Below are 26483 nucleotides of genomic sequence, written 5' to 3' on the forward strand. Positions count from 1 at the left end.
TAAGGTCAAAGCATTTAAATCAAATCTTTGTGCTTCCTCTCTGCCTTGAATTTTGAAATATCTGAAATTTGAGTTGCTGGAAAAACAATTTGGGAGGAATGAGTGTGATGATGGATGTGATTTCCAAGGCTAGAGAGATGTTTGTCATCCCAGAAGAAGAAACAGGAAGAGAGTTAAACCTCTCTCCTGACCTGTTGACCTGACAGTTCCCACCCTCCTCCATCTGGGCACCCTGCCTTATTCCAAGGGTTTTTCTTTTTGAGCTCCAGTCATCCCACTGTCCGCTTCTAAAACTGATTCTAAATTATCCACGGCATCTCAGTTGTAATTTCTGAGGGAGGAATGTGCAACTGAGTTGATTAAATAAAAACATGTACATAATGTGCATGTGTATTTGAGCATTAAAAAGACAGACTATGTACAATTAGTGATAATAAAATATGTGCAGTAGCTGTACAGATTTTGCTTCAGATTAATTCTAAAAAAAAATAATGTCAAGCAAGAGTCAATAGAATAAAATGTTTGGAATTGGAAAAGAGCTTGGTAAGTTTCTCATTTGTGCTGCTCACTACAGCTGAACACAGAAATGTTTATCTTATAAATGTGCGTCCATTTCAAGGGAAATAAAGAGACTTTCAAATAGTATGACATTTATTGTCAAGAATCATTACAATAAAACAAATTCATGCACAAATGCAAATTTTCTTACTCTTTCTGCTAATATACTAAGATGCAATAAAGACACTAAGCAATAGCTGGAGAAAATATGGGCAAACACTTTCATCACACAAGTTTTGTACTTAAGTCTGAAACAACTTTAGTGCATTTCCTGCAGCTTCTTCAGAGTTCATATTTTCTTCTTCTTGGGTAACAGATGTGAGCGTGACATTCCTGGAGTCATGTCATCATTGTCAGATTAAAAGTTATAATTTTTAAAGTGTCTTTGAACAAAGCCGGATTCCTTATGCAGCGGCTCCCTGTCCTTCCTTTATCCGTCTTTTACTCGATCCTTTCACTTGCCTGTGAGACTCAGTGATTAACAACTGCATGGACTCTTGATGGGCAGGTGATTTTTGTTTCAGGTTTCTTTGACTCCCATTAACCTCCAGCAAAATAAAAATAAAAGCCCATAACTAATAACCACAAGTGTGTGTGGGTATGGCAGGGCGTGGAAATCTGGTAATTTACAGAAGAGTCTGATGTCTTCTGTCTTCAGAAATGACCTCAAAGGTTCTCTTTATATTTACTTTCTTAGCCATAATACTCAGAGGATGAGAAAAGTGATTTATGGCGTAGGTTTAGAAATGATTATGCAGCTGTGGATTTTTATGCTATTTTTTCTATTCTGTAATAGAAACTTTGAAAGTAATGGAGACGGATCAACAGGCTTTATACATCTTCCTAAACTTGTCTTTGAATATGTGCTGAAAAATATTGGGATGGAGGGAAAATTGTAAATATTGTTTCACCATTTGATTTGAGGACAAAGTGCAGATCAAGTCCCGACAGGCCATGATCTTCATCTCTGTGTTTGTGACCGAATGTCACCCCAGACATGGCACCACAGAATTGTGAGCTGGTAAATGGGGTTTATTGGTAAAAGCTTGTGGCGAGCGTGCATTATTGATGTTCTTTATGACACTTTCATTGCTCACACACAGAGATGGTCGGCAGAGTGTGTGTGTTAACTTCTATTTCACGTATAGGTGCATGTGCAGGGCCATATGTCGAGTGTCGTCAAGGTTTCTTTGAGGTTGCTGGGGACGGGTGCAGAGGAAAAGATGCGTTTAGTCTGCTGAGAAGCATTTTGATTTTAGGTAATAAAAAGGGAACAAATTTGCATAAAAAACACAACACACTCTGGTGTGCTCCCATTCAATTATATTTCTTCTAGGACTCTTTTTGTGTTTCTGTAACTCCCATCCATTTATATTCACTTCTTTAGGAAGCCATTAGTCTGAGCCAGCCGTGATTACTTATTTATGGGCCAATCAGAGTACATTGAGGGGAGTGGAGCACCAGGATGGGGGAGCAAACTGTTGTTTGACTCCTCCCTTGGATTTTAACTGCAGATGATATTAACGTTCACAACAACACCAGCAAAAACACAAGCACACTGAATCCACACCCTGTTTCAGGAGATGTTTAACTTGATTGCAGGTTAGGGACATGAGGTCAGAATGGGTCATGTTCAGGATCTTCATAGCAAATGAAGCTTTAGGGAAATCAGACCCACTAATGGACACCAGTAGTGATCCATTTGTAAATCAAATGATGTCGGAACGCAGATTGTGAATGAAGGGTTATCGGAGGCCAACATGGATGCTGGAACGCAACGCAACACTTACTGTAGGCATTTAAAGTGTCAAAATACGTCAATTAAAATTTTGGTACTCTATTTTTGATTTGGTACTCCTCATCCTTTCCCCTGCTCCGCATTTTGTTTTGTATGCAACAAGGCAACAAAAAAGTAAATTGGACTGTCTTGTTGACGCCGTGGTTGCTGTCATTTTTTGTCTTGTTACTTTGTGTAATATGACACCTCATCAAACATTTCTCTTTAAATTGTAAAACTGATACATTAATAATGAAAATTGTATTAATGACCCACCTAACTTTAAAACTGATTTTGCAACGTAATTGTGTTTAATTATATTTTTCTGATTTTAATAAAAATGCCCCTGTCTTTGGACTTTTAGGGGTGGAGCTCTAAAGGTGAACAGAAAGGCCTACTGGAAATGACAGATCTTATGTGATTAAGAAGTTCATAAGAGGTTATTATGTTTGGAATTCATATTTTATGTAATTACTTGGCAATTACAATACACTTTTATTGGTTCAATGCACTCAAATCTGTTTTCAGCTTTATTTTTATTAGTAGGTTTGAGACTTATCGGATAGCAGGCAGATACTGGAACACTTCCTATCAAATTAAGAGAGCGACATTTCAAAATAACCTGATCTCAAAGTTTTTTAAAATTTGAAAGAACACAGATTAACATTTAACTCCAAAATGATGACATCCCCCGTCGATTCCACCGATTCATTTACTTGCAGCACTTCTCCAAATACGAATATGGAAACAGCAGCCACTAACTCTGAAGCAATCCCTCACACTGAGCAAGAACATAGAAACAGTGAGAAAAGAAACTGTCATTTAAAGAGGAAGAAACCTTCAGCAGAAGCTGGCTCATTGTGAGCGTCTGTCTGCCGCCACCGACTGACGTTTGAGAAGCAGCTAATGACAATTATAGTGGCTTAATTTAGGTAAAACAAACACAACATACAGGAGTTTGTGTTATGTGAATAATTCCTTAATAAAAGGTAACAGTTCCACTGGCAAATGATTTCCCTTGTAACAAGACACATTCTCATGTTATAAGTGAAATCATCTGCCAGTGGAGCCAGTACTTTTTTATCAATATTAATGAATTACCCTTGTGCGTGCGAGGACTGAGGCAAGCGTAGAGGTCTATGGAAAATGATACAGGTTTTACGTGTGTGGGGTCGGTTGGACCCCATTTCAACATGCAAGGGTTAAACTCCTAAATTTTCCTGAAAAGTTACTTGTAAGTTAGTTTTGCTTTATTTCAATAGAAACTAGACGAAAAATACTTTTTGTGTTTTTGCAGTGTGCTAGGGTCTTTCCTTGCAGTTCTCAGTCAACCTTGCCTTGCCTGCAAGTGCAATCCTGCAGAAAGTTCAGGAGATGGTTGATCTCAACAGTAGATGAGACAGGATGAATGGAAGTAAGTCTGGCCTCATTGTTAGAGTAAAACTGTCGTCTTGATTACTGGTAACATGGAACAGCTGCATGATAAAATCAGACCATATGAACTCAGCTTTTGTTTGAAAACTGTTGTTTTATTGGTTCATCTTTTGCCAGGAGGGCAGCAGCAGCCACACCACACTGAGAGGAACAAAGAAACTCAAACAACAACATTGGTGCTCTTTGCTTTCACTGAGTGCTGTAAAATAAATACAACATGGTTAATGTTAGCACAATCGTTGCAACCATTCAAATAAATATATAGATGAAGCAAAAACAGCAGTGAAACCAACTGTGAAATGCATATTGTATATATATATATATATATATATATATATATATATATGTATATATAAATTTATTTTAGATAGATTTCTATATATATATTTGTTCTATATACTCTCCCTAGATTCTTTAACAACTTACAAGATGCCAATTAACACCAGGAACGATGCTTGCTACGACCTAAGGAGAAGTGGTGGAGTGGTTACTGTGGGAGCCTTCAAACATTTAGCAGCAGACAGATTCCTGACGATGCATAGGATTGAATTCATACAGAATCATCTGGTCAGGGGATTTGTGGAGGATGAAGAGCATCAATGCATGCTAATCAAAATTCTTTCAACTGAAATTAGTCCTTAGTCAATGTTTTGTCTTTTTTTTCTTTATTGCAAATTGAAAGTGTTTCTTATGATTTAACAGAAAATATATCTAATGAGGTCAGGATTTAAATTTAATACTTGCAAGAAGCAAAAACAGGAAGGCATTTAAGGCGTGAGGAAGCAAGGAATTGGAAGTAATGAAAAGAGGAGCAAGAATAAAAGAGTGCACTGTAAAAAAGAAACATATCTAATTTATGGCAAAATATCAGCAGCTGTGGTTGCCAGAATTTTACTGTATTTATATGGTAAATTTGGAGATGATTTTGTTTTTTTTACAATGTAAACGGGACAGAAAGAGGGACAGAAGGATGAGGAAGAAAAAGCAAACTGAAAAGAGGGAGTAAAGAGAGAAAGGAAGGAAGGAAATGGAGGATGAAGAAGGAAAATGGTCAAAAAAAGAAGAATAGAGGGAGAAGAAGGAAAAGGGTAGAAGTGAAAAAAGAAAATGGGGAAAAAGATGGAAAGATGCAGGAAAGCAACAGGAATAAATTTAGGAGAGTCATAAACTCAGTTCATGATTCAGAACATTAACATTAGTTTGACAGGATGTGTCAGTAAAATATGAACACTTAAAAACTATTAATTTAAACTAAGTTTGTCTGGAACTGAGTTTGGCTTCTTCTCCACAGATCCCCTCTCTGTGTGTTTCTGTACACAACAAACCAAACAGCTAAAGAGTTCAAGCTAAAGCGAATCCAGAATGAAACAGTTGTTCCTCACATGGTCTTCACAAGCACCAAGGTTTGACTGCAGGCATTCAGCCACTGAAGCAGAGATTTTGTGCAGAATCCACCTGAGTCCACAACAATGAAGATGCAATTGAAAAACATTACTTTAAAAATGTTAACCCCAACACGCCAGTGTTTTTAAATCAGGCACCAAAGCTGTTCTGCTGCTTTTGAAGCATAGTCATTCACAGTTGCATGCATATACCAGCAAAGTATCAAAAATGGCTCCAATGAGGAACTTCTTTTATGTTTTCAGAAAGCATGGTTTTATGTGTCTATAATATAAAAATGGGTCCTCATATGTATCTTCATTGATGTGGACGTAACACTTAGGGATTTGATTACTGAGCATCTGATTATGTTATTTGGACTATTTGCAGTAATTATGGCGCAGACAATAGTAAATGCAGAAAAAGTTGCAACATTGTGACTTAAAAAAAAGGAGGAAAACATTTATAAGTCAAAACTCAACTTTCAGTGTAGGATCAGTGATGTATGGAAAAATCTAGGGCAACTCTCAGGCAAACCCTGGACAGTAACACTTCATAACAGAGATAATAACAAATGCTGCTAAAATAACATTACAGTGCTGGAATATGTGTTTCTTGTTATTTTTATTATACTCAGAAGTTTTCAAGTGCTTATCGTGCAGAATAATATCTCTTTTGACCATTTTTGTCTTTATTAACTAACACAACAGTCCTATGCTAGCTGGTCAGTCTATCTGCTCAGGTAACAGGGCTGCATGACATTTCGGACAGTGCACCTTAGTCAACATTACCATAATTCTTGGCATAATAGCTCATTTTCATCCTTTGTCCTAAGACAAATTTACAAAATGAGCAAAAAAAAATAATGAAACACCTCAGTGCACAATGAAAATAGTTGTTCAAGACACAGACCTTCATAAGGTTTTTCTGATGTGGCTCACTGTGGGACCAAGTGCACAAGGCAAAACCCATTTGTTGCTAACTGCACATGTCAGCTGGGTGTTAGTATTGTTTCTAAAACCCATCATGCTTGTGAGAGTTGCCCTAAAAGTTTCAGAAAATTGTGTAGGAATACAGGAAATTTCTCACTTTAATGGAAAACAATATCGCTGTCTGAAAATAACACTGAGTAAAAATAATCATACAGCTGAAGGTCCACAGTTACATATAAAAATATAGCAAAGTAATATTTAACATATCAGGTCAGTGTGTACGTCTGTGCTTATTCTTGCACAGACAAGCTAAAACATATTCATTCTTAAACCTACATACACATGCACACACACACACACACTGGAAAACATATGCCCCACCCTTCACACAAATACACACCCATACTTGTGTGACTGTTGTATTCATTCACCTTAGATGCTCCCTTTTTGAGAATGTCTGTTGCACTTCTCTTGCATTGAAGCCTGAAGTGCTGAAATAAAAAAAAGGATGACCTCATTGCAACATCAACCACCTCTTTTTCCCCCTCTTAGCATCCCTCTCTCCATCTGCCAAACACCACAACTCCTCCTGCATCCTGTCCGCTCTCCTCCCTCCCTCCCACACTCCGGTCTTCTATGGCCCATTAAGAGCTAACAGGAAGCTAATTGCCTGTTTGATCAACTCTCTGTGGGCCTGGAACTGGAGGCTTTTAGCCGTCTGAGCTTTAGAGGGAAGACAGATGAGGCAGGAGGGAGATACAATATAAATGCCTCATGTCTACTTTCTAGTTGGATTGTCTTAGTTCTCTTCCATCTGTCTGGGTTGAGCCTTCGTCAGATGTCATTATGACCGAAAACTTCAAACGATCAAAAAGCAAGCTCTTCTCGTGGTAATTTTGCTTATTAGCAAATCTAACCCTCCTAAACCAAGGTATTACCTGATTGGTGGATGAGTGAATAGATAAGAAAAGGAGGAGTGGAGAAGGAAGATGGAGGTCGGTCAGTGGGGTGAGGCTGGCGACAGACTGACTTCAAGAGGAAACCTGACCAGACTCATGGAGCTTGACTAAAGCAGCACAGCTAAAAATAAAGACAAGGGAGGCTTCTTCTGCTGACAAAACAACACACACATACACACACACACACACACATGCACACACACAGGTTGTACAGTAGGAGGAGACACACAAACACATTCGCACGCTGCCTTGACACAATGGATGCATCCTCTCTGGTTTAATAATTCCCAGTTCAGTTCTGGGTGGAAAACATTGTCCATCCACCTCACAGTGCTTTTCTTTTACAAATGAGCTTAATAGCATTTAAATTCACTTTGTCAGTACAGTGGATGGTCCCATTTTTTGGTTTCAGATTGTGAAGACAGTCACTTTATGGCCTTTATGCTTTGCTTAGCCCTACTCAAGCAATCAATGTAGCAAAAAGATTTAATTTGTTCCCTTTTTGTCCTTAGATTGCAATAAGTGCTCAGAACATCACTTCAGGATTAGTTTCAGTACTTGCTCTGAAATTCTGTTTCTGGAGAACGGAACTCCTGTTGGCGAGGATTGTACACACCGCCACGGGTCAGTCACTCCTCTCTGTGCTCCACTCAAACCTTCTGCAAAGGGTGGGGAGGAAGGAGGTTTAACAATAAATAAATAGATTTTATCACGCTGAGATAACAAGACAGAAGGCAAAGAGAAGTTGTTCTTGTCTGAGAGTCTGGGTTAAAGGTAGAGCTCTTGTTTTCAGGCATTAAGTCTCCAACATGAACAGGCACAGTAGGTCTTTGGTCCCCCCTGAGTTGGAGATCTAAATTCAAAGTATTTTAGGAGAACAACACTTGACGTTGGGTTTGTTAGGTTGGTATTTATAGACAGGTGGACCACAATGTCACCATTTTTTTGGTTTGATATTCTCCCCCAACTCTAGACGTGTCATAGCGACTTTTCCAGGTCTTTGCTTCGTAGCGGTGGGTGACCGGCGTTAGGGTTGGAGGCAGAAATTTTGCGGCACACTGTGTTGGTGTTGCTGCACCTGCAGCCAGGCCGTGTTGCTCGGTCATGCATGCACTGGCATAGTGCAAGACACATCCTGGCAGGGGGGTAGCAGCAGAGGCAGGGCAGACAGAGCGCCAGCAGCGCCATGGTGCTCCAGCGAGCACAGGCGTGGGCTGCAGAGCAGGAGCATGGTTGATCAGCGCAGTTATCCTCGTCATCTTGGGCAGAACAGTGATAGAACAGGCCTTTCACACAACACAAGCATGTACCATACTCCACAGCGCTCTCGGCAGAGCAAAGACAACGTTGCTCGCAGGCCCAGCATGAAGGCAGGCGGCGGGGGCTGCAGCATTCTTGACACTTGCAGCGGCCACATCGTTCACAGATGAACAAATGTTCAGCTTCCTCGTCTGTCAGGCCTTTACCGAAGGAAGTGTCGGACTTAAGCTCCCCTTTAGGCTGAGAGTGGATGACTGAACTGAATCCAGAGTGAGATGGCGTCAAACCTGCCAGAAGCCGCTGATCGGATGTGGCACTGGTCCGAGAAATTGAGGAGCTTATGGTGCTGGAGCGGCTCAGGTGTGCCAGATGAGCATGCTGCTGCTGACTTTGACTGCGGGACAGAGCAGAGGAGAAAGAAGAAGGCTGGGGGTGATGGCTGTATACTATACGGTCCTCATGGGCGTAGTAGAATCCAGATTGGGATGCCGGTTCCAATGCCACTGGTCTGTCCACATAGTCATTGTTGGCCCGGATGGCCCGTATCTGATCAAGTGAGAGTACTGAGTCCTGCTCATTTCTCAGGGAATGAGTGTGTTCCATCCTGGGGAGCCAGCAGTGTGGCACTGGGGCCGGATGCCAGGGCAAGGGGCTCCCAAATCTCAAGGGACATCAGACATATCTGCAAATACACATAAGAAGAGAGAAAGCTGCTTCAGTTGTTGGTGCTTGAGTTATCTGAGACGATCAAAAGTTATCAAAACATTTCAAGTCCAAGTTTATTTGTGTAGCACATTTCAGCATGAAGGCAGTTCAAAGTGCTTTTCATCATAAAAACGTTATGCAGTCACCAGTTATGAAACAAGCAATAAGCCTTACATTTTGTCCATGTCATCGTCAAAATCATCGATACTCATCTTGTTGAGTATCGACAAGATACTCAACAAGATGTATATTGTCGATACAACCAAAGTTGTCTTTGGTTAGTTCCATTTAGAACTAACCAAAGACAACTCCAAACAGGCAGGTTTTTAGCCTTGATTTAGAGGAACTCAGTGTTTCAGCTGTTCTGGTACTTTCTGGAAGTTTGTTACTGATTTGTGGAGCAAAAATATTTTAAGTATATTCTTTGAGCTACAGGAGCCAGTGGAACAGCTCTGGAGCTGGGATTATGTGCTCTACTTTGTTAGTGAGAATGCAAGCAGCTGCCTGGATCAGCTGCAGCCGCCTGACATTTTAGGCAGACCTGTGAAGACACTGCTGCAGTAATCAGTGCGACTAAAGATAAACAAATGGATGAATTTCTCCAGATCTTGTCACATTTGTCTTTTAAACATATAACTGTTCCTCGTGAGTTAGAAGGCTGACTTTGTAATTGCCTATATGTGTTTCTGAATGTTCAGAGTCCATGACTACACAAAGATTTTAGGCCTGATCTCTAGTTTCTAACTGTAATAACTGAAACTGCATGCTGACTCTGGACTGTTCCTCTTTGGGTCCAAAGATAGTAACTTCAGTTTTGTTTCTGTTTCACCCAAATCTTTTGTTTATTGTTGTGAGTTGTTTGCTATTTGCAATTTTGTTGCGACAGACTGGGAACCTGTCCAGGGTGACCCCGCTTCTCGCCAGGAACGTTAGCTGGAGATAGGCACCAGCAACCCTCCTGACCCCATTGAGGGAAGAGGGTGTACAAAAAATGGATGAATGGATGGTTATTTGCTGCTGTGGCACAAAGTCATTCTATCTACCTGTCTGTCTGTCTGTCTGTCTGTCTGTCTGTCTGTCTGTCTGTCTGTCTGTCTGTCTGTCTGTCTGTCTGTCTGTCTGTTTGGTTAATAATTAATTTTGGCAGCAGAGGCTACAAAAAAATCATCCACCCTGTCACCCTGATCATGGAGGATCTCTGCTTCTCAAACTAACAGTTATTAGCCTGCCAGAAGCAGAGAGACGCAACCCGCTAATTCAGCATCTGTTAAACACTCCTGCTGCTGCTGCTGCTGTGTGTTAGTGTGTTTTCAGTAAAAATAAAAAATATAAGTATTTTTAAAGTTTCTACCTTCATAGGAATAGTTTAATATCACTTGGGGAAAAGCGCAAGTCAAAACCTAATGCAATTAATTTTAGTATTTTGACGACCAAAGATTATTTTTAATGATGCAACTCTGAAAACTACAGGTAATAGAGCCCAAACATTTGGCATCAATAAATGTCCATGGAACTGAAGATATGTGGGTTTCTGTGGTTTGAATATGTAAAAACGGTTTGGTGGGTCTGGTTTCCTGGCAGTTTTACACCTTTCTGTTACAAAAAGAGAAAGAAATGACAAATTCCTCCTCAACTTGTTGAGTTAATCTCTTAAGAAGTTTCACTTGATTTGGACATCAAACTGGACAAAAAACAGCAATTGTAAAGGCACAAAGAGGACGAAATATGTTTAAGACAAGCTAGTTTATACTTTTGAAGGTTTGGTTGTCTCATAACGGTAATAAGAGGTGGATGGAGACCAGCTGGTCGATTAGTAACTACCATTTGTTTAAAGAAATACTCAAGTATCATTTTTGAGGAAACATAGCTATAAAATAATCAGAAAATTATATGCAATTAAATCAAATGATTTGATGATTATATTTGAAAGTAAATATAGTCATATGTTGCTATCATTTATCAAAATGAAAATAGGTTTGAACAAAATGGCAATATGTGGCTGCAAAAGTGCAAAAGACACACCATCTGCAACAATCACGCAGCAAGGCATAAACACACTCTAAAATATCTGTCCATGCAAATCTCCAAGGTCAAGAGGTCACTGCCTCACCCTACAAAAGATAAATGGAAATTGAACAGAAGATTGTAAAGATAACCTTGTATTGTTTTTGAGGTCGGAAAAATATTTTATAAGTTATCGGCATGAAGGGAGATGATGTTTGACTGCAAATATATGTGGCACCAGAAGCTAAAGGCGCATAGTCAAGAAGAAACAGAAAGACTTTGGAAAAAGTTGTGCAAAAGTGACAGAATTATGTTGATGCTTTTATCCAAACTGACTTATTTATTTTTTCTATTGTTTTTTGGACCTAATGTAGGTGGATAAAACCCAAGAGCAGCAGTTCATCACTGGAAAGAGAAGTACACTGATTAATTAGCACTTTCTAGGTAACAAAAAATACTGAAAAAGCCCCATTTACCCCTATGTTTTAAAAAATATACAGAACAAATTGTGGCATTACAGTTTCTTTTTGACTTAGAGTGACCAGTCAGCCACTTGGTTTCCTCCTTCTGCAGGTCCAGCCATAAAGCAGCAGATAAGAAAGGATGGGGCTGGTCAGATGAAGATGCATTTTTCAAATTAGTTTGAGAGGAGAGGTCCTGGTGACTAATCTCATCAGACAGAGCGGTGGCTGCAGCTCACTCCTACTCTGCTCGCCTATCAGACCATCTAATTGTTATAAGGGAAGAGGCCTGTCATTCATTTTCATGACCTCATATTTACTTACAACTGATGCCACCCTGAACATGGCACTGATCCTGGAAGTCATGAGAGATGGTTGAACACGGCAGAGCCTAATTCTTTTCAAGCTCTACTAATTGGAGGGAAGGACTTTCTGCTCCAATATTATTTTTCACTGTGGATATTAGACTAAGCAAGGGCTACACTTCTGCAATTTTGATTTACACTTTTTGCTTACCAAAATGATTTTTTTTTATTTTGTTGCGGTTTTTTTTAAGAACTGATTAGAGGATTGATTTTATTTTTAAATAGCTGAAATAACCATGTCAGGCCAGAAGGGGGTGACAATAATAATATCTCTAAATGCAAAGAAGAAATCAAACATCGCTGGTCATTTTCTGAGCAACTATAGTTTTATTTACCTATTACTATTGAATCGGTTCAATCCAAAACAAAGTTTTAACCCAAAGGGAAACTAAATGTCATATTGTTCGAAGCGTCATTATGGATGATAATGCTGTGGGCTGGATGGGCCTCTGGTAGCAGTCAGTCTTGCACCAAATCTCAAGAAGCTTCTGGATTCTTGACACAGTGTTGATGTTTGACAGTCTTATGACTGTTATGCAGCTCTGTTTCCAGACAGAAAAGACAATATTTCATTTTCTGGATGACACCATTAGTTACTGGGAAGTACAGCTAATCCACCTCCTTTGCTTTTACTGCTCTTGTTTATTAGTGCAATTCCCTCCTAACTGGGTTTCTAGACTGTGCAGTAAAAACTCCGATCATCCAGAATGTGCTGCCACATCTGGTTGGTCTGAAAAACAAAAATGTATTTATAACTTGTTTTAACACCAGCCACAGCTGAAACAAAGTTCTGCACATATGTGATAAATAAGATAAAAGAAAGCATAAAAATAAAGCCACAAAGTTAAGCATATAATAATGAATGAAAGAAGCTCAATTCAAAATGCAATACAACGACACAGTTAAACACATCAAATCAATATCAATAAAAGTTAAGTAAAATCAAGTCTCAGCTGGGTTGTAAAACTGGACAGTGAAGGAGCCTGTTGAATAATAATGGTACTTTCACCACTAAGCTAGCCAGACGTTGAGCACATTCCAACAATAAATAAATACATTTCTGCTACTATTGTGATTTGTGGCATAAGCTAAATACCCACAGCAGCACTGCTGAGGCAGTGAAGGGCTCCAAGGTTCACTAATGTCTCTAAAAAAAACGTTAGAGAAGAAATTGCATTACAAAGATAAAGGAAGACAGCTTAGAAGATCTGGAGACGTTTACAGCAGGATTCATCACACAGATCACTGTCCCATTCATAACCCAAAATGACAACTGCCAACCTGGCAAGAAATGAGATCTTACTGAAATGACAGGTCTGGCAGCAGGTAGAGCATTAATCAGAAAAAACACCCCACAGTCACTCTGGAGGAGCTGCAGAGATTTTGTAACACAGGTAAGACTATTACTCCCCCTCTGAGATCCTCCAGACTAGTGGCAGCGGCAATTAGCAAACATCTGAGCTACTTCTCAATCCAATACTCATAATAAGAATAGTTGTAAATGGCCTCAGAAATCTTGTTGTGATAACCTGCGGAAGCCGGAGAGTCAGAAAGAGTAGGAGCATCTTAAAGAGACAGAGACCAATTTCAAGAGATCAAATTATGAAGTCAAATTTCTGTGAAGTTATGCTTGACGTATCTTGAATTTTTATAATAATTGAAGTTAACATAGTTACTTGATTGTGCTTCAGTATGACTATGCTGAGTGTTACTGTTGTTTTGGCTGGAACTGCTTGGGAGTCTGTTATCAGTCCTCTGTCCATAACAGCTGGGAGAAGAGTTGGAGTGTCTTGCATGTGTGCGTGTGCGTGTGTGCGCATGTGCGTGTGTATGTGCGTGTGCGTGTGTGTGTGTGTGTGTGTGTGTGTGTGTGTGTGTGTGTGTGTGTGTGTGTGTGTGTGTGTGTGTGTGTGTCTTAACGGTTGGTTAAGGTTAGGCATAAATGCATTTACTAAAATGAATCAAAGTCAATACAATGTCCTCAGACCAACAGAAGTACAAGGGTATGTGTGTTAAAGGAAGGAGGAGGGTGGGGCAGGCAGCATCCCCCTCTCACATTACAAGTGGAGCTGAAAGATATGTGTGTGTCTGTGTGTGTTTTTTATGAGTCACATGTTTGTTATTGTCTGAGGATTCTGGAAAGCTGACTTCCCAAATCACAGTTTCCATGGAGACATCTTCCAGTAAAAGGGTGTGGGGTACAATCTGCAGCAATCACTTAAACAACGGCTTTGTTTAAACATATAACCAATATCGAAAGTGAAAAAAAAAAAAGAATAATGTTTGACCTTAGTGCACGGCAGAGACGTGCGGTCAGGGGAGGCAGGTGAGGCAGAGCCTCACCTGTCATCATGGAAAAATATATAATAATAAAATCATTTATAAATATATTTTCATCCTGTGGTTTGTTCTATAAAATACCTATTTTTAATTTAATTTAACCAAATGTGATGTTATTTTTCTTCAAAATCGCTGAATTTTCGCATTTTCCCATTCAAATGGTTAGAAGTGAAGCCGGTGAGGCAGCAGCGAGCCGAGCCTCACCTGGGATTGCGCAACCTCTCACTAACTGCACTGGCTGCTATTCTATGAGAGCATGCTCCTCCTGTCTGTACGTCACCAATAAAATGGTTAAAAACATTTAATGTATGAACATATTTCCCATAATTTAGCTTATGTATTTAATGTACTGTGTTTTTATTGTCACCAACTGTGTGTGTAACGTGTTTCGTGTGCTAAAGAGCGATCAGAAACAGCAGAGAACAGATTCGAGGTGAGGCAGGCAGTTCTTGTGCCTCATGGCAGGGGGCGCTCATGAACCCAGATATTGTGACTCCACAACTGCAGAGTAAGAGACACTAACAGCGAGCTAGCAATACAGTAGCTGCGCTGATACAGAGAGCGAGAAAGACGTGGTTTTGAGTTGTACTTTAACGGTTTCTCCCTTTGCTGTTAAGCACAGCATGAGATTAATAATATCTACATGTCTAAGTTTGATTGAGATCACGGAATTGTTCTGCAGTGGCGGCACGGCTAAGCATCACATGTTAAAGAATAGTCTTTTTGCCCTCCAGCATTGTACGCATGTGCGAAATTTCCTTATGTAAACAATAACATGCAGGGGTCTAGATTTGTAAATCCAATTATAATTAAGTCGGTGCCTCACCAGCTACGAACCTCACCAAACGTCACTGGTGCACGGTATGGCAATTAATATATATATTTTGTTTTTGCTGCTTGTAACTCATAGACACTACAAAGCAAACGGTTAAAATTTGTTACTTGTAAGCAGCAGGTGGCAACCTGCTAACTAATCACACAGCAGTGTAACGTCACTGAGGTCCATTTTGGTTCAGGCATGCACAACAGTTTTTATTTGGATCTATTCCAGCTACAGATTGTCCTTACAGTTGCAGTTAGGAGGTTGGAACGGATACTGTTGGATTCATGAACAAGGAAAAGAAGAACATGATGGGTGAGAATTGTAAAAGGTGTTTGCTGCTGTATGTTCAACCAGATATTCCCATTAATACACACTTTTTCCTTTAACTAAATTTTCCATTGATATTTTTGGAAAGCACTGTGGTAGCATCAAGTTGGTGACTGTCATTCACAGCCTGATGGACAAGTGTCAATTCAGCTGCCTTCCCAACAACATGGCCATGACTTAACATTTCTTTAGTATTCTTATTTTCTGTGATAAGGTATGATTTTTATTTATAATTATCTTCAAGAATACCTGAAATGTATATTTTGCTTTTTAACTTTGTTGCTTTTGGTATTTACACCTTCTCATAATAAAATACAGACTTATGAGGAATTTGAAAGCACTTTATTTATTCTTACTTGATCTGCTCTAATTAAATATCTAAAACACTAAAGTAAACTTGAGATTGGGTTAAGGATGAAAGCTCCAAATTCAACTGAACTAGATTCTGAACTAATTAAAAAATAAATAAAAGGTGGTGTTGTGTGTCCTGTTAAATTAGGTCCACACTGTATTGCCTAACATCTGCAAGTAAAATTGTTATGGAATTTGAACGGTTAAAATACTGATAGAAACCTGTTATTTGGTTGTCGCTACAAGTCAGTTACCAAATACTCTTAATACTAGATTAAAATCACTGATGCCGTCGTTTGAGCTTGAAGTCTAATTCTGAATTTCCATTTGATAATACAACAAGAACGCCTCCTGACATTGGAATTCTGACCTAAAAATCATTTGAGTTCTCCAAGCAACCGTCTGGCATTGTACTGAAAAACCTCTATTAGTGATATTATGTTGCTATGGCTACCTGTAGTTAGAGCTATGCCAACTACCAAATACTCTTTTTTGGACATTGAACTAGACCGTGTTGAGCTTTCACTTAGGTGATTTTCTGACTTGCAATTTGACCATGGTCAGGTTTGGCATCAAGTCATCATAGGATCAAACAGAAATGGATGAAATTCCTGCATACAACATAGAATAAATGAAAATAAACAGCACTGTAGCAGAGCAAACTAAGAGGGAAAACTGTGAAAGAGGGAGAGCTGATGTTTTCAGAAGCTGTCAGCAGTAACCTGAGGAAGGCGCTCTGGGGGAGTATCAGTAATGACTGAGCCTCTACCCTGGGACACAATCACACACACTCTTTTCCATCACTTCTTGCAACGAAAACACTATGTCTGTCTTTGCTGCAACATAATTATTCACCACATCAAATTTCTAATCACTATTCAGTGTGGCATATGTATTTTAAACAAATACAAGTATGACATCCATCCAATAAATTAGATTTTGTTTTGTCTTTTATTTGTACTGTAATTTATTATTACAGCTATTATTATTATTGTTACAGTTATTCTTTCATATGTGGAAACTGGCCAGCCCGGCACTTATTCTTTTAATAGTGTGTTACCTACAGTTATTTTACTTTGGTGTTTAATTTCTGTCTCTACAGTTCATACTATCCTGTATTATGGCTTATTTAAACAAACATTAAACATACTTTCCCTTACAAACCTCAAGATGTTTGTGTCAAGTCTTTTGCATTGTGTAATACTGTTACCAATTACTTTTCTGATGGTAATCTTTCCATAAACATAAATGGTAATATTTTTTGCAGTCTTAATCATATCACTCTAGTTCTGTTCTCCCTACTTTGACTTTATACTGATTTAAGTGTACAGATTAAAATTACATTGTTTTTTCAAATATGATAAACAGGTCAGCACGTAAGTCCTATCAAAAAATCAAAATTTCAAAAATTCATTTGAAGGTTTACAAAACCTTCAATGAATCAAACTGAGCTCCTCCTGCAAGTCAAAGCATCACTAATTGGAATTTAAACAGAATAGAACAAATACAGTCTATCATGAACTCACAGAAAAATAGAGTACACAAGTCTATTAAAGCAACTACAGTGTAATTAAATTGTTTAGTTACTTGTGCATATGTTCTTGTTTGAAACATTGTGCAAACTCAAACACCCCAGAGCAGCGCATTACAAATGGAACATCCCATAATCAGGATGCCAATATAAGGCTTTAGAGACCCCCTGCTTTGATTTGAATGACTGTCACTATCAGCTGTCTTGAGTTATGGGTGAATCCTGCAACAAGCTCCATCCAACGGGCTGAATGTCTCATTAGCATGCAGAGTGTGTATCCATGACAACTGAAAGAAAGGCCAACAAATACTGCAGTCCTTTGAAATATTATCAATTTGTACACTAATATCAAAGTCACAACAAATTATGCAATGATTACACAAAATCTTACCAAGTATTATTGGTCTAGTAGTTCAAATTTCTTGGTACACTTCAAATAAAAGAAAATTAACTTACAAGTAACTTTTCAGCAAGATATAAAAGCTTGTTTTAAGTCAATAATTATTTAATATTGATTAAAAAAAGTTTCTGTTCCATTGGAAGATTATTTCCCTTGAAACAAGAGAAAAATCTTGTTATAAGGGAAATAATCTGCCAGAAGAACTAGTTCTTTTTCATCAATATTAAGGAATTATGGACTTAAAACAAGCTCTTGATGAAAAGTTACTTAATTTTCTCTCATTTGAAGTGTACTGTGATAATCAGACTAGTAACTAGACCAAGACCACTAATACTTTGTGTTTTTTTTAGTGTGAAACTCCAGGTATTGCTAAATACACTAGATTGTATAGATAGTTGACACTGGCACACACACGTTGCTGCTAATGTAGCTGCCCAAAGCAGAAAACAGTGTCCCATACAACAAAGTCACTTTTTCTAAATTAAAGCAGTGTTTTTGGATTTGCATACAAATAAACACTTCATCCATTTTAAATTTCAAATGTTCTGTTCATCAATGCATTATGAAGGCCTTAAAATGCCCAAGTCTTAATCTTCGGCATCGTTCATACAGCTGACAAATTGTATACAATAAAAAATATACAATTTAGTTAAGTTCTTCAAATATGAATATCAATATTAAATAAAGTAAATGCATCCAACATTTACTAAATTAATCATCTGCTGTCTCAATTTTCGTGAAAAGAGATGCCGAGTAAAAATTGCACTTCTCTATAGCAAAAGGGGTGAAAAACTTAGCGGATTCCTTGTCTGACTTCCTGCCTGTCGCTGAACTTAACCTGCTGAACTTCACTGATGTTAATCATCTTTTGGCGTCAGATGACATCATGGTTTCAAGCTATTTTAAAACCGACAGCACAGTTTGGAATGAGGAGGGGTCGCCCTTCCCTCTCCTCTGTTTTCCCATTTTCCTTTCCTCCTCCTTCCACTCGTTCTTTCAACTGCTTTTCACCCATTCAGTCCTGCTGACCTCTCTTAACTCTTTTGGCCTTTTTATCCCGTTGTGCCTCTAGTTGCCAAGTTATCAAGAGGAAATGAATTAAATTTTATGAACTGCAGTGTTTTTCGAGAGTGGCAATAGATATTCATTTTATTTTACTACCACCACACACCACTGAGTCTAAACTGTACATTGCATTAAGAAAATGTTTTCTTTTAAAGTTTCAAATGTCTTCTTAGTTGTCTTATAGTCTAACATAGAAAACCTTTTTGTTGATCTTTACGTACAAATACCCCGAGTGTTTCAAATCAGCAGAATTCACCAGGTCAAATCTTTTAATGTCATCACTTCAGATTTTTCTGGTTCTATGATTTTCCCTTTAAGGACAAGTCTGGCACTGAGACCCAGGGGCCTTCCTTCCAACGTCCCCTGGGAGCTCGGCAGAATTCAATGACAATAAACTGGACGAGATACCGGATGTGCCGAATCTGACCCCAGCGGAAAGACTGAAATAGACACTGCAGACCAGAAAGTCCAGGCAGGGGAAGGAGGAAACGAGGAAGAGAGACGAGCCAGAGAATGAGGGAACAAAGTATGTTTAAAATTATGAACATTAAACAAGTAGAGACTATATGACCCAGTTGTTTACATATTCAAATAAGTTACATTTTCATTTTATTTACATTTATTTAACCAGATGAGACAGTTGATATCTAGTTCTAATTTACTCTGTCTTACTATGATATTGCCATACAATAAAAAAAGAAGAAAAAAGTGAGGCATAGCTGGTCTTTAATTCTAAAATCCTCTGGGGAACAAACTTAACCAGAGACATATGCTACGTAACCAATATGTTTAGTTTGAATGCTGTAAGATCATGAAAAAGGAACCAGACTTTAAGCAAAAGGTTGGTTTTCACATGTGAAACGATTGGTTGCACAAATTCAATGTTTATTCTCCCCTCAGTTTGTGTCTTCATAAATTAGTCGCACAGTACCGTGCAATATTTGTTTGCAAAAGTATTGCTTCAGCTGCTGAAAGCCTAAAGTGAACAGAAACATAATTCAATTGTCTTTTTTTAGTTAGTTGTTATTAGAACAACAGTTTCCAATTCTCTTCCAATTTTCTGGTTTTCTAACAGGCAACTGGAACACCAGAAGACTGGGAGGAATGTCAAACACAATTCAAAGTTATAACTTCTAAGCGATCATTTAATGGCAGTATGACACAGCTAGCATAACATGTTAGCTAAGGTAAGACTAGCCAGCCCTTTACTCATTTTGATTGTCATTTGATAAGTTAAAATATGCATATAGGTGTGAAGAAAACCACAAAATGCTAAGGTTTTCCCTGTTTAACGTTCCAATCTCTAAGATATCATTATTGCAATTAAGTTACATTATAACATGTTAGCAAAGGTAATGCTAGCTAGCTCTTCAGTCATTTTGGCTTACTAAAAGTTCAAATTGACCATCAGAATGGGTAAGAAAGAGAAATTAAGTGATAATTAAAGTCATGGTAGACATACAGGCTGGAAGGGGCTAAAAATAAGCATAAAGGAGTCATTAAACTGCATTTTGGATTAAAAATCTAGCATCATGGATGAATGAGTCTTTCAAGATGGAAAAGAAAAATCTGTGGAGAAAATCTGCAACCAAACAGCAAAGAAATCTTAAGGATTTAGATAGTTTCTGTCAACAGCAGTGGGTCAGAATCAATCATGCAAAGCACTAAAACCTGGTGAAATATCTCAGTACTTTTATCTCTTTTTCCAACAATTTCTAAGTAATGCTGCAATGAGATCAAATACTTATTTTACACAATGACTTGCAAACCCTGTTTTAACTTGAATGTTGTCCAGTTTTTTTTTTGTTTTTTTTAAATCTGGTCTCTGCCTAAATGAGGAGACTTTCAGAAATCAGCAGGAGATCCAATATTTTTTTCCTTCCAGTGCAGTTTTTACTAGAAGAAAGTGAGATGTGACTTTTTTCTCCAGCACATCTTACTTGCTTATGTCTTCCCCAAAGATTGATGTTGGATACTTGCTGAATGAAATGTTGCCATCCTTTAGCTGTTTATTGTTGAATAAATGAAGAAAATATTTGCTTCGTATCTCCGCTCCTTTCTTTCCATCCTTCATTCCTTGTGGATAACTTCTCCTTCCGAACATCTGTCCATTTGTCCAACTATGGTGAACACTTCTTCCCAATGCCCGCCCATTCCTCCCTCCCTGCATCCGGTTTATTTTCTTTCTTTCCGTTCTTCCCATCAGTCCATCCCATCATTTTCTCATCCACCCGCCCCTCCAGTCCCAACCCAACCCAACGCAGATGGATATTGACGTTCCACATCCGACCTTGAGGACGATCAATCCCGGCCTCATATGTCCCCAATGCATGGACATGTAAACTGCTCTGGAGCTAAGTATTGGTTTTAGAAGTGGAACAGCTGCAATAAATTTACCTTAACTTCATCCCAAAGCTGCTGAGAAAAAACTTATCTAGGCATTTTACAGGGTTGTACTAGAGTGATGAAATAGATACACCACAAGGTAAACCATATATATATTAAAAAAAAAAAAAAAAATTTCCTATTTCTAATTACCAACTTCTTATGTGATACAACAGTTAAATTACAGGATGAGCAGAAACACGTCCTGCTGATGAAACCTTCTTGTTACTGATGGTGAAACGTTGACTACTGGCAGTTTTACGCTGTATATTTGTAGGTCTGCATGTTGAAAAGTGTTATTTAATTCTTTTAATAAGACTTCTAAAATATGCGCAAAAATTGTGGTTTTTTTTTACAGTGTTAATAATGCCCTACAACTATTTGCATTCATATTTTTCTCACCAGTATTGTTGTTTCCCTGTTAAATTTCATGTCAATAAGCTGTTTTCTTTAATTAATAAGACTTTAGAGCAGCATTTGTACTATTTGTATGTTCTGTTCCATGATAAAATATATTCAGCAGAAGGAGAATTTAGAAGGTTTTTATTCTCAGGGATGCGCACAAACATAAGCAGGGTGTTAAATCACCGTGTAATGCAGCTGGTTGTTAATTAACGTTTAAAACGACAGTACTTACATATAGTTATGTCACCTTGGTTATTTAGTGTTGCAGATTTAAACACTTATTCCTGAGAAATTGTTATTTTAGTTACTGAAATTTAAAAACTTGCACTGATTCTTAAGTACAAACAAACTTTAAACAGAGTAAATTTTCGGATGCAAACTCTGCTTCCACAGAGTTACAACAGGGAGTTTGAGTAGCTCTGAATTTCCTCGAGAATCTTGAAACAATTCTTTCGCTTCAAGGTCAGGCCACTCACTAATAGATCATGATGAGATCGAATGGCGACAGGATGAGTTTATGCTTACCTCTGATTGGAGGGAGATCCATTCTGCAGCGGTGTGCCGGTGCGTCCCGAATGTGAGCGTGCAGAATCCCTAGTTTCTCTTTGTTAAAACACATAAAGATAAACCTGGTGTTGTGGTCTTGTTGATATCTGTTTCTGGGCTGGGAGGATGCTCTTTCTCAGTCTGAACCACCCTTCTCCTTTCCTCCTCCTCCTCCTTCCCAGAGCGTTTCTGTTCCCGGGCGCTTCCTTTCCAGGTCACCCCGCTCTTCACCTTCCACAAATAAGCCAACTAGTCCTTTTGCGTAAACTGCATAAAAAAAGAGTCTCACCCTCCCAGCCCCTCTCTGTCCTTGCTCAAGAGATTCACTTTGGAATGACTGCTCCTGATGCTGGAATCGTGTTAAACAAACAGGCTTTGGTATATTTTGTCTGCAGTTCTCAGAGCAGGAAATGAGTCTTCAGATGCCTGAGAGTGAATCAGAAATATCTCCACACAGGAGCTGAACTTGCAGTGTAATGTGAAAACTTGATTGCAAAGAAAAAAAATGCAGCTTCTAGAGTCTGAATGAGAGGAGAAACGAGTCAGGATTGCTAGGTAAAAAAAATGTCTTCTTTGTTATTTATAAAAGCTCTCCCTGTCTTTCTGTTGTAGCTTCCTCTCCTCTTTCTAAGAGATGAATGACTGAGAGCTGCATGCAGTCTGTGTCTCTCTTCCACACACACACATTATCTCCAGACAGCCCTCCTCCTTTCCCGTCTCCAACTCCTCCCTCTTTCATCACTGAATTCAGCTCAATTCACTTAACTCTGCTTTACCATGACTGGGCAGAAGTTGGACTTAAACAAGCTCTGGAATCAAGTCAAGATGCAGAGGAGGAACGCTTAAAAAAATCTAATTTTATTAAAACAGAACTGATTCATCAACATTTCCAAATGTAAGAATTTATGTTCATAGTGTGAAGTCATTTTTGGCAAACTAGCTTCATTGTATCAATAAAACTTTGACTTACATGCTGAACATCATCAATATATAAATAAACAATTTATATATGTTTTGATGCAGCAGCAAAATCCTGGCCCTGGTGGTGATGTGGATGAAGTAGCATTGGAGGGATCAAGGAACCTGTTTGGACAAAGTACTCAACTCTGGTACTTGAGTAAAAGTATTGATGGTCAAATCTTACTCAACTACAAGTAAAAGTTGCTCTGTCAAAGGTTTACTCAACTTAAAGTGCCATAATATTGACTTTTGAAAATGCTTAAGTATTTGAAAGTGCATTTAAAAACTACTCAGGTATTTAAAAGTACAAATTATATTTTTCTAATATCAATACATTGTTATATTATGCCAAAGTAAAATATTTGTCTTTGAAATAGAGCTTAAGTTATAAGTTTCCCAAACAATAAATACTAGAGATGTGCCGATCAGGTTTTTTCCTGCCGATACCGATCACCCATGAGGGCCGATCACCGATACCGATCACCGATGCCGATCACATAATTTTTTTTTATTTTTTTTTATCATAAACACTACTGGTTACATTATGTGGAAAAAGGAACCATGAATTCACCTTAATTTAGACAAAAAACTGTTTTTAATAACTTTTTCCAAGAAGAAAACTAAACAAAACAGGCATTCTGCAAATTGTACTGCTATCGGTAATACTATCTTTAACAGACTGATAACATATGAAGGCTCTGAAGAGGCTAAATAATGCAAAGAGCCAAAATAAAACCTCTCAACATTGCCAAAAAAATTCAAGTATAAAACTTAACATTCAAAGGCAAATACAGGTTCCATTACAATAAACAATCCAGAGTTACTAAATGAAAACTTCCTGATAGCATGGCGGCTAGCTGATTACTGCTAGTTCTGAGTGGCTGTTTCTGACTGAGCGGAGTAATTATGCAGAGCAGGGAGGAGGTAGATTATTTTTTTTAGAGATTATCTGTCTCATGTTAGGACAGCGAAAGTTTTAATACGTATGTAAAATTTATTTTTGTAGGTTAGATGCTGCAGCTTTAAACAGAGGTTTGGTGTGAGAGTCACTACCAGGTGGAGCAGAAGTGGCGCTCCATCTGTGAAATATTACTACCTGTAGCGCGTAGCAGTGGTTCAACAGCGAGAGCAGAACCAGCGTCTTACATCTCAGCTCGAAGACTTAAATAATTTTGCAGGTTATTTGTTTAGCTTTCTGACCGTCGTGCTAATCTGGGTGAGTGTTTGTAGCTGTGCGCTGCTTTACCTGCTGTCTGATCCTCCATATGTCTTTTTTACTGCAGTGAGCCTCGACGTAGCCAAACTCTGTCAAGTATGGCATTGTTTTTATGTCATATTAGCTTCGTTATGTTGATGCATTTTAACGTGCTTCAATTTTCCGCCGCAACACGCAAACGTCCCCATTCACTCAGTGCGTTATAGTTACACATCGCTTAGGATTTGTTGCTGCGCGTTTGCAGCAACAAATAAGGAAAGAGGAGACCAGCTGCACAGGCAGGCTGCGAAATGAGATGCAGGTGATCGGTTTGTGTGATCGGCAACAAGAGCCAATGATCGCCGATCACCAATCATGCACTTTGTCACGAAAATCGATCGGTGACCGATCGATCGGCACACCTCTAATAAATACTCAAGCAAAGTAAAGATTTGTAAAAAAATTAATTCCTGAAGTACAGTACTGAAGTGAATGTACTCAGTTACCACCCACCACTGCCTGTTTCTGGACCCCAGCAGTGATGTAATCATTCAAGCTGCAGGAGGCCTTTTTAGGTCTTTGATTTTCCTGTGGACAAGAACCAGATAGCAAGAAGATCCAACTGTTGGCAACTGCATTGAGGCAGAGCAGTACAATAGACTGAAGGCGTTTAGTCTAAAGGGTTCTGCATGGTCAAACCGAACCGTTGAATTTGGCTCAGATTGTTGCAGCTGCAACAAAAATTGTTGCGAAAATTGCCTAATTCAGTGTTTCTCAACCTTTTTGGGCCAGCTCCCCCTAGCCTTTATCCAGGTCCCTCACCGCCCCCCACCAAAGAATTTGCAGGCTACTTTGCACTGACCATTATTTTATCATTAACATTACTGTAGATGTTTTGATTTTTATACTTGTTTCTGTATTTATCATCAAAAATAATTTACCAGAGAACAAAATAGTTATCGGAATAGAAATTATTTTCACAGGCGTCTACGACAAATGCAATGAATGAACATTCAAGTTAAAATTTGTAGGCCTTACAGAAGCCTGTCAGAGTGGAAAAAATATTCTTATTCTGTCTCATTTTCTAGTTGTTAAATCTTGCTCAAAATGAGCAGATAAAAGCTGTACAACATGCCAGTTTAAACTTTGAACTTTTTGCAAAATGACTGAGCTCTGCAACATTAAAACATGGATAGAACTGTAACTACATGAATCATAGCTTTTTTTCTCTTCAGTGTTTCTGTCGGTTTCTGGTGGTGCAGCTCTGTGTTGCCTTCAGGAGAATGGGACATCAGAGCATCATCCATAAAATTTCACCCACATGGCATTTATTGTGCAAACCAGAGCTTTCAGTGGAAAAACAAAAATTCCAGGTCCTTTTAATGCCATACAAATATGAGACAGAAACATAGATTATATCTTTATATAGATCTGTCTATTGATTTATAGATTAATAGTTTTACTGGACAGAAATTACAAAGAACAAATCTGGTTCTTAATCAAATCCTAATGAGTCAAATTGAAAGTGTCATGGAGTCATCAGCCTCATGACATTAACACTGACATGACAAATAATATTGAATAAATAAATATATAAAATCTAATTAAAAATATGAATAATTGATAAGTTATTTACTGTTATGGTGTGTAAGATATATTTATTCTCAGTACTAGATATGGTCTCAACAAACCCATGACATTTCAACAATATTATTTTACCTTTTATCAGGAAATAGTGTGTTTATTCTTGCCATACCGTCCTCTGTATTAATTATTGCTCAAAAGGTCTTGCCATACTAGTTTATTCCTTGTATTTACTTTAGTTTCTTAGTTTATTCTTGCATTTTGTTCTTCATTCATTTCCATTTAGTTTTATTTGATTAGTTTTATCCTCTCTTGGTTTATTGCTATGTCCACTTTAGTTTCTTTCTTGTTGCTACATTAATTTTATCGTATATTGACCATCAGTAATCTCATCACCTGCTGCGCCGCCTAATCGTCATGTGTTTCACATCATGTGTTGATTTTTCACTGTTCAGTGTCGGATTCTCTGTTTTTATGCCATAATTCACATCTAGTTCGTCGCTCCGTTTTATGTCCCGTTTCTCCTGTTTCAGAGTTTTGCGCAATGTGCGCGTCTTTTTTTTAACCCCCTAAGGTGCAGGGCCGTCGTGAAACATATCGATGGGGAAAAGGCAGAATGACATAAACCTTTTAAAACAATGGAAACAATTTCTGCATTCTGATTATTTAAATTTAAAAGTGCTGTGTTGTTCTATCACCCCCGTTTCATACCGGACCACTTACAGCACCGTGTTAA

The 26483-nt window shown here is 38.3% G+C and overlaps 1 protein-coding gene across 2 annotated transcripts; it reads right to left on the minus strand.

The window, feature by feature from the left end:
• Positions 1-3843: 3843 nt before the first annotated feature.
• On the minus strand, positions 3844-22717 carry LOC103476269 (protein sprouty homolog 3). Of its 2 annotated transcripts, none has more exons than XM_008428482.3 (2): positions 21988-22717; positions 3844-8982 (listed from the first exon to the last, which is right to left on the minus strand). In XM_008428482.3, exon 2 carries the CDS (start codon positions 8901-8903, stop codon positions 8019-8021), a length of 885 nt encoding a protein of 294 aa, XP_008426704.1. In that variant the 5' UTR covers positions 8904-8982; positions 21988-22717; the 3' UTR covers positions 3844-8018. The 2 variants fall into 2 exon arrangements, with proteins under 2 accessions (XP_008426704.1, XP_081471871.1); XM_081615745.1 differs by lacking the exon at positions 21988-22717 and adding an exon at positions 20613-20825.
• Between the last annotated feature and the right edge of the window lie 3766 nt (positions 22718-26483).

Source organism: Poecilia reticulata, chromosome 14 (genome assembly GCF_904066995.2).
Source record: "Poecilia reticulata chromosome 14, P_reticulata-male-v2, whole genome shotgun sequence".
In the NCBI taxonomy this organism is placed as follows: Eukaryota; Metazoa; Chordata; class Actinopteri; order Cyprinodontiformes; family Poeciliidae; genus Poecilia; species Poecilia reticulata.